At 30.2% G+C, this 9,105-nt stretch overlaps 1 protein-coding gene across 1 annotated transcript; it reads right to left on the bottom strand.

The window, feature by feature from the left end:
* Nucleotides 1-2,360: 2,360 nt before the first annotated feature.
* Nucleotides 2,361-7,503, bottom strand: LOC101895292 (protein commissureless 1). The gene is made up of 2 exons (XM_005175812.4): nt 6,845-7,503; nt 2,361-3,522 (listed from the first exon to the last, which is right to left on the bottom strand). The coding sequence occupies exons 1-2, from the start codon at nt 7,353-7,355 to the stop codon at nt 2,963-2,965; spliced, it is 1,071 nt and encodes a 356-aa protein (XP_005175869.2). The 5' UTR covers nt 7,356-7,503; the 3' UTR covers nt 2,361-2,962.
* Nucleotides 7,504-9,105: the final 1,602 nt, after the last annotated feature.

Below are 9,105 nucleotides of genomic sequence, written 5' to 3'. Positions count from 1 at the left end.
CTACGTTTTGGTATAGCCCCCTTATAACGGTACCTCCCGATATTCGGTATTCTTATGATTTTAGCGACATTATTCACCGAAATGGTTTCAAATTTGGTATTTGAAATTCACAATCAATACTACAGCCTATGACAGAAAATTGTCTGTGCAGGTCCACGTCTTCTTATAGCCCCCATATAAAGGTACCTCCCAATATTCGGTATTTCAATGATTTTATTCACCAATTTTTCAAGTTTTGCATTTGAATATTGTAATGGATCATGAAAAATGGCTTATGCAGGTCCATAACGGCTACATTTGGTATTTTTAAGATTTTAACAGAATTTGTAACGGATTTTATTTTTTGAAAACTGCCAAATTCGATCCAAGTGGTGGAGGGTATTCAAAGTTTAATTTGGTGTGGTCATTTTTACATTGGGCGCCATTTTCACTACTTCGACAGTTGTGATTTATTTTAAAAGAAATCTTTTTGAATTTTTTTTTTTAAATAACCTCCTATTCTACTCTTGGTACTCACACAACAATGTCTAAAAGACACACTACCCACAGACAACCTCCTAAAGATTGTATATCTGTAAAATTCATCTTCAAGGGTAATCTACCTAAAGAAGACCTAGTGAAGTATTCTATATATCTTTGACTTTCCAATAGACTGCCCTATATAAATGCCCCTTCACGTTTACAAGGTCATGTTTGGGCCGCATATATATTTAAAAAAAAAATTATGTGAAAAGAAGACCACTTATAGGTCTTGTATCCATAATAAATGCCGTGAAGGAAATCTACATAATACCTCTAAAATGTATTTTTTTTTTTTTTATCTCTAAGCTAAACGATATCTATAGAAAGACTTTTAAATTTTTTTTCTAAGGAAGGTTTTTTCAAAAGTATTTCTGTATTGAATATTCCCTTCTGTTCTTGAATTCTGAAATAAATAGTTGCATACTTTCAGGAAACTCTTGAAACTTTAAGGTTTAGTACTCTACTTGTTCTACATATTAATAATTAGAAAATAATTGCTAAGTCTAATATCCGGATAATCATAATTAGCATTTAGAAGAATATTGAGGAAAAATTCAAGCTCTATGCTACTCAATTTTTTTGATGGAATACCACATACCTTTGCAGCAACAATCAGTTGATTTTTTTGCCTTAATAAAACCTAATTTAAGGAGAAGAAAGCAAATGACATGATGGAAAAATAGTATGATTTTAGGCGTTATTTGAATACAAATAGCAAATATTAGGAAGTTAATGAGAGTAAATATACTATAAGTATATAATATACTATAAGTGTAGCAAATTAAAGTTCGAGATGAAATTTTATTACAAAAAAAATAAAGCATAGTTGTAGGATTTAATGAAAAAATCAATCCAAGTGAAGGAAAATATAAATAAGAACATAGCAAAATCTACTTTTATGTTATTTAAATGAAATAGAAGGGAAATTAAAATTAAGCTCACAACATATTTTTGGTATAAAATGAGACAGATAAATAATGTCAATAGACAAATAATGCATACATTTAGGCGTTGAAAAAAAATTGTTTTTAAAATGGTTATACAAATCCCGTAAATATATATTTTTATATAGGGCAAAAAAGCAGAATTAATAAGGCAACACAAAATTAAATAGACACATAGTGCATACTTTAAGGCGGTGAAATATTTTGGGCAACAAATAAAATAGGAACACCGAGACCACTTTTAGGCTTTTATGGCAACAAAATTAGGCAATAGCAAATTAAATAGCATGCTTTTAGGCATTGAACATATATTTCGACTTATGGCTGAAGAATCCGATGACGCTTTGAATTCTTCTCAAAGCTCTACACACCTTTGAAAATCCAACACTCCTTCTCTCTGAATAGTAACACACACTCCATTTTTTTTTTTTTTTTTTTGTAATTAGAAATTTTCTCGATTTTTATTATTTCATTCTTTTTTATTTGCTTTCATATTTCATTTAAATATTTGTATAATTTTGTTTTTTTTTTAGGTTTCTATCAGGAATTTTTGTTTTGCTTTTTTTTTTTGTTATATTATTTAATAAATTACTTATTTTCGTTCAAGAAGAATTTTTTGTTAACACTTTGTGCTGTATTTTTGTTGTTAATATTGAAAAAAGTGTGTGTTTGTGAATGGAAAATATGTATGTAGGTATGTAGAGGAGGTATGCGTAGGTATGTGAGTGAGTGGCGGGGTGGAGTGGAGTGGAGTATATATGTAACATGTGCTGAGCAAATGTGGATTTGGTGAAACCGATAATGGAGTTGATTGTTTTGTGTGTGTCGGGTGGATGGATGGATGAATGAATGTATGGATGGTTGTAATGAGGTGAGCTGTTAATGCCTTGTGAGAACCTTTAGTATGTTTTAGTTTTTTTTTTTTTTTTTGAGTTTTTTTTTTTTAAATAATAAAAAAAATTAAAATTGAAATAAAAACAAACATAAGATTTAAATTTTTCCAAAAATTTGTGTTTTGTATTTTTTGTTTTCTTGGTGACTTTCAGGGTCAATTTTTTGTTTTTTCCCTTTTTTTAAAAATATAACTTAAAATTTCTTTTATAACTAACAACTAACAGTTTGTATTCTTTTTACAAATATTTTTAAATAACTTAAACATAAAAATAAAAAATTAAAAAAAAATAAAAAATTGAAAATAAGCTATTCAGTCTTGGTTTGTTTGAAAATAAAAAGAAAATAAAGAAAATTTTAACATAAACAAGAAATTTACAACATTTAAGAAAACATAATTTTTTACAAAAAATAAAATTAAAAAAAAATAATTTTTAAATTAAATGTTTAAATCTAAAGAAGTTTTTTTTCCAAAGTAATTTCAATTTCTTCTTTTTTGGTTTGGTTATTTACACAGTTTTGCTATTTACACGTTGCAACAGTTATGTTGTTATGGAGTGTTTGATCCTTGTTTTCTTTTTTTGTTTGCAGGCTTAACAGGATAATCACACAGTTATGATGTCTGTTAAATCGCTGGGGGCTTCCGCGCTGCCATGGCGGCTGTCTACTGGAATATTGATGCAAACATTGTCACATGGCTCTTCGGGCGCCAACAAAGCCATTGAGGCTGCCACATCATAGCAGGGTGGCAACAACAAATCCGTTGCTGTCGAGGATTTGCTGACATTGGTCTGCGATGCTGATTTACATTTGGCTACTTTGCTGTCTTGCTGTTTGCTGGGGCTTAGGGCCGCAACAGTTTTTTTGTTGTCTTGTTTGCTCTGCATTACATCGTATTTCTCCCAGGAGCTCATCAAATTCGATGCCTGATGATGCACAGCCGCCAATGTGGGATAAATGAATTTCATGCCAAAGGCAAAGTGCTGTTGCTGGTGATGCAAGGCCTCATCGTAGGTGGGCAGGCCAGTGGCAATGGTATAACAGGGCGGTGGTGGTAGTGGCATACTCATTTGATAGTAGGCAGCTTCAGGATTTGCCGTGGCATCACAGGGTCCAATTGTGCCGGGATACATGTCATTGTTCAGATGGGCGCGAATGTCCTTGTCTAAAAAGGGAAAGGAAAAAAAGGAACAAGAAATTAATAAAAATTGCAAAATTGATTTTTTGGGGAGGTTGAAATAAATAAAAGGAAAAAAGGAGAAAAAATTGGAAAATTTTCAAAAAGTGGTGCCTACTTTTAGGGGCAGAAACTTTTAGTTTCCTACTTAAGAGACAATAAAACTGGATTTATAAATATTTAAAGGCAATGATCTATTAAAAAAAGTTTTGCAATACTTTTTTTTCAAAAAGTGATGCCTACTTTTAGGCGTTTTATAAAATTGTCTCAGTTATTGATTTTTTTATTCAAATAAACAAAAAATTAAGGAAATGAATTAAAAATGAAAAAAAAACAAAAAAAAAATTATTGCTTTTTTTAATAAAATGTATTAAAAGGTAGTGCCTGTTTTTAGGCGCATTGTTATATTTTTGCCTAAAATATGATTGTTTTTTAATTAAAAATCAAAAAATGGTGCCTACTTTTAGGCATTGTATACAATTGACTGAGTTATGATTTTTTATTATTATTATAAGGAAATAAATTATTATTATAAGGAAATAAATATAAAAAATAAAGAAAAATAAAAAAATGTATTTAATAACACTTTTTAAAAAAATGTATTTAAAAAGTGGTGTCTGTTTTTAGGCGTATTATTATATTTTTTCTTAATATATGATTTTTATTTAAAAAAAACGCTTTCTTAAGATTGTATTTTTTCTGAAATTATTTGTGAAATAATAAAATCAAAAACTTGTGCCTACTTTTAGGCAAAAAATCTCAATTTTTCCCATTTTATTTAAATAAAAATCCCATTAATTTTTAAATTTATGACAAAATCCCTAATACCACCAACGAAATAACTAAAATAAATCTCAACACACATGTTATCCCGCATAACATATTTCCCTGTTTTCTTTATTTGTAGACCATTTGCCACAATTTATGGCCCGGCGGCGGCCAGGTAACAAACATTTACATTATTTACAACTTAATTAAGTAGAAACCCATCGCAGAAGCCAAGAACACACAAAAAAGCCTTGAGCCTGTCAGGCTCTACATTAAGACCCACAAAACTAAAACATGAAATATTTACATAGAAAAAGCCAGGAAAGTTGTATCTCTCTTTTTTTCTGCCACAACTAATTGATTACAAATAAACCTTAATCTACCTGTTAAATAGAAACTGACAAAGTGCCAAAGTAAACATAAGCGAAAGGGAGGAAATGGGGGCGGGGAGTGTTTGTGCCTTTGGCAAGACATTAAATAGGTTAAGCCACTAAGAGCCTAAAAGTATGTTACCAAACTTACTTATTTATTCATGGCAAGGAAATTCAAAAAACAAAACGCAGTAGGTTGGGTATGGGGCAGTGGGAGGTTAGAACAATAAATTTTCGTTAAACATGTTAGGTGGCAAAGTAAACAAGAAATAAAACTTTTTTTTTGGCAGAATGGCAGCTTCTGTGTGGGAGGTTCAAGTCTAAACTAATTAGCCAAGTAAATTAGGGGAACGTTTTTGATTTTTTTTTTTTTGTAAAAAAGTTAGGAAAAACCTTTGACAGTTCGAAAAACAATAACTTCAAAGTAAGATATATAAATCAATTATTAAAAGGGGAGGTTTAAAAGTTTTTCCCCCAAAAAAGTAGACCCGAGGAAAATGTTATTAAGGCACCTGTTGCCCTGGTAAAACAGGCAGGGGAAAGAAAAGAAAATTTGCCTTAAAAGCTTTATATTTTCTTCCTTCTCTGAGTAATTTCAATAAAAATTGTGACTTCATAAAAAAGAGCAGGAAAATTGCTGTCGCATTTTTTGTTTATGCCCTGTGCCATAATCTAAGATACTAAAATGTTGTTGATTACTGTCATTTGTTGTCAGCTGGCTGCTACTGCTGCTTAAACAAAAGACTTTGGCCTTTTGTGGGGCCACAAAATTTATAGACTTTTCCGTGACAGTGAGTGAGTGTGTTTGAGAGAGATATTTATTTGGTAATATTGCGCCTTAAAATAGGCAATATTTTTTGACAACATAAACAATAGCTCCTAAAGGCTATGTGTAAAAAAGGATGGAAACAAAATCTAATTGGAAATGCCTAAAAACAAATACATTAAAATGGAAGCAGTAATGGGGCAGGGAGGGTACTTGAATTTTGCAAATAAATGGGGATTTTTGTTAAAGGCAAGTTAGGAAAAATGTGAAAAAAATATTTTTAAATAAAAAATTTTGCCGATTTAATAATTTTGTATTTTTACTAACATTTTGAAGAATCTGAAAATATTTTTTTTTTTAATTTTTTTTTTTTTAAACTTTTCCCATTGAAAAAAAATGAAAAATTGTGAAAATATTATTTTTTTTTTTCAAATACATATTTTTGGTGATTTTACAATTTTGTATTTTTGCTAAAATTTTGTAGCATTGAAAAATATTTTTTGTTTGAAAATCTCATTTGCAAATAAAAATATCCCTTGGAGGGAAATTTTTGTTTAAAGCAATATTTTGAAAATAATAATATTTTTGGCTTTCTGATGTGATTTTTAAATGTTTCTAATCAAAAACCCAAAATTTCCCTTTTGGGAAATTTTCAGGGAAATTTTTATTTTCGCTGGATTTTAATATTTTGCAAAGCAGAGACCCTAAATCAAAGAGAATTTTTCAATTGAGTATAAATAAAAATTTCCCATCAAGGGAAATTTGAAAATCTTGGAATATTTTTTTGAAAAAGTTGTGATTTTATTTGGGAAAAGCGAAAAAATTCAAATTTCAAAAAGCGTAATTCCAAATAGTTTTTTCTAATGTTTTTTCCTAATTTTCCTAAAAACTCAAAATTTTGGTTTTCATTTTCACAATATCCCTTAAAAATTTTTATTTTTTATTCTGCATTCAGAATTTTCAATTTATTTGCCTATTTTTTTCTAAAAAATTTAATATTTCTATTTTTCCTTTTTTTTTAATTTTCTAATTTTGTTTATTTCCCTATTTTTTCAATATATTTTTATTTTAATCTTTCAATCCTATTTTTTAAATTTCCTAAAATTATTTATTTTCCTATTTATTTTTTATTTCAGTCCCATTTTTAATTTTTATTTTTTCTATCAATATTTTTATTTTTCAAAATTTTTATTTAATTTTTTGGCCCTATTTTCGAATTTAGAAAATTATTATTTTTTTAAAATTTCACTGATTCTTATTTTTTTCAACATTTTTGAAAAATTTTTCCCCAATTTCATTTTTTCAAAAATTTATGTTTTTAATTTTCTCTGCCTCATTTTCCTTTCAAGTTTTCATTTTCTGTTTAATTTTTTTTTTTTGAAGAATAAATAAAATAAATACTTACTGCATTTTTTCCATTGACGAAACTTGCGATAGAAATAACAGCTGAACACAACAAATATCACGGTCAAGATGACCAGCGATGTGACAACACCGACCCACAAATAATTGATCAGCGAATTCATATCGGCTCCGGCAAAAAATCGCTCCCAACCTGACAACGTTTTCATATCGGCCATATTAAGCACGGCACTGTTTGAAATCTGTTCATGGGTAATGGGTTGACCCAAGGAATCAACCAAACCGGAGTGATGATGTTCCGCAGAAATGGTGTCATAGGCTGTGTTGCCCACCTTTTCCAGCAAACGTTTGAAATTCATCATATTATCAATGTGATGATTATCATGTTCGCTGGGCACGACAAAGGAGATTTCGGGATGATCCTTTTGCAACTGCGACATCCACATATCCATAATTGTGGGTGAAGCAGTCATGGTGGGTGCCATTGTGGGGGTGGTGGTCACTGGCGGTAAGATGGTGGTGGTATCCTCTAGGTAATCCATGGTTGAAGACATTATTGGTTTTGTTTCTTTAATTTTTTGGTATTGAATATTTTTTGGTTTTATTTAAAAAAAAAATATTTTTTTCACTTTTCTCTTCTAACACAAATCATGAATTGATTTTCTTTTGGTTTTTGTTTTCAAATATTTTTTTGGTAATTTGTTTTTAGTTTTCACTTAAAATATCTGTTTATTTTTGTTACGTATTTTTTCCAACACGTTTTTGTCGTAATTTTAGTTTGTGATGTTACGGTTTTAGGTTTGTTTTTACGGAAAATGTATAATTTTTAGTTTTCCCAAAACATGACCGTCTTGTTTGGTGTCTAGAATTAAACTGTTTTCTTCAGTTGGGCCTCAGTGTTTAGTTTCGATTCATGCCAAGCACGTTGCATTTTTTTGGACAATGCGAGTGGTGTTTTTGGTGGCACACACAACACAGAGATACAATTTCATCTCTCGCTCTCTCTCCGTCTGCTCTTTGAATTAACACACAAAAGTACCAAACAGCACAGTAAATTCAAACAACAAAGGCATTTGTTTTCTTTTTCTTTTGGGCAAAGGGAATTTTACTCTCTCTGTCTCTCCCCATCACCAACCTTATTTTCACTCTCTCTCTCCCTGAAAAGGCCCTTTTGCCATATGGCATTTGTAAAGTTATTTCTTTTGTTTTGTAACAGGTTGAAACAATAGAGAAAGAGAGCCCTGTTAATTGATAGAGAGAGAGAGAGAGATAGAGAGAGGGAGAGACTTAAATTTCCCACAACACAAAGCAATACACTGGAGTTTGTTTTTGTTATTGCATTGCATTGCCTGTTATCCTCTTGGCTGCTTATTTTCTTAAGGCATCTCTGGCTTTGGCTCTCAGAATATTTATTTTCTTAAACTCGGAGTATCTCTCTTTTACTCCCTCGTTTAAAGCACGATTGTTGTTATTGCTGGAAATGTTGTAGGAGGTAGAAGGAAATCTGCTAGGATTTAAAGTAGAATATTGCCATGAATTTAACTTTAAGTATTACTGACCTACATTCTTCAGTTAGGGATGCTAAAAACTCTTACTTTAAATTAAATTTCAGAGAGGGAAATTAAAGGGGAATCTAAAGGAAATTACGTTTTTTCTTACTTCATCTTCAACAAAAAAAAATATGAATCGAAAAAGGACCATAATGAAAATAATTTTACACCTTATACTGTAATTTGATACTTTTTTGCCTTGACATCTTGGCTTGATTAAATATTTAAGCAAAAAATTCGAATGCCATATGTTGCAAACCGGAAGAACTTGTGCTTCAGTGACCTACCATTGAAAGGTCGTTCGAAAAATGTTTGCTTAATAACATATATCTGCATTGCCATGGACATTGGACACCGGATATTTGCAGAAATGAGCAAACGGATGGCCAAAGCGGACATGGTATTTATGACAGCAAAAAAAAAACATGAACAGAATAAAACAAAATGTTTCAAGTAGCCGTTTCACAGGTGTTTTCAACAGCAAACAAATGGAAAATTATGAAACATAATATCGCAATGAAAAAATAGGATAAATATAAGGAGTAAATTATCCTTTATATCTCAGTATGATGATGGGAAGAGGAAATGGTAAAGGAGGCTAAAAATAGGATTTTTTTTTCACATTCCATAAACCATTTAATATTTAATGAGATAATCATTTTTGGGAACTTTTAACGAATGGCGCCCAAATGAAAATACGGAAATGATGAGCCTTCTTTCTATTAAGACTAGAATTATGATAATTGCAGAAAGT

This window comes from Musca domestica, unplaced genomic scaffold (genome assembly GCF_030504385.1).
Source record: "Musca domestica strain aabys unplaced genomic scaffold, Musca_domestica.polishedcontigs.V.1.1 27, whole genome shotgun sequence".
Lineage (NCBI taxonomy): Eukaryota > Metazoa > Arthropoda > Insecta > Diptera > Muscidae > Musca > Musca domestica.
This window is presented reverse-complemented; position numbering and strand designations above follow the sequence as displayed.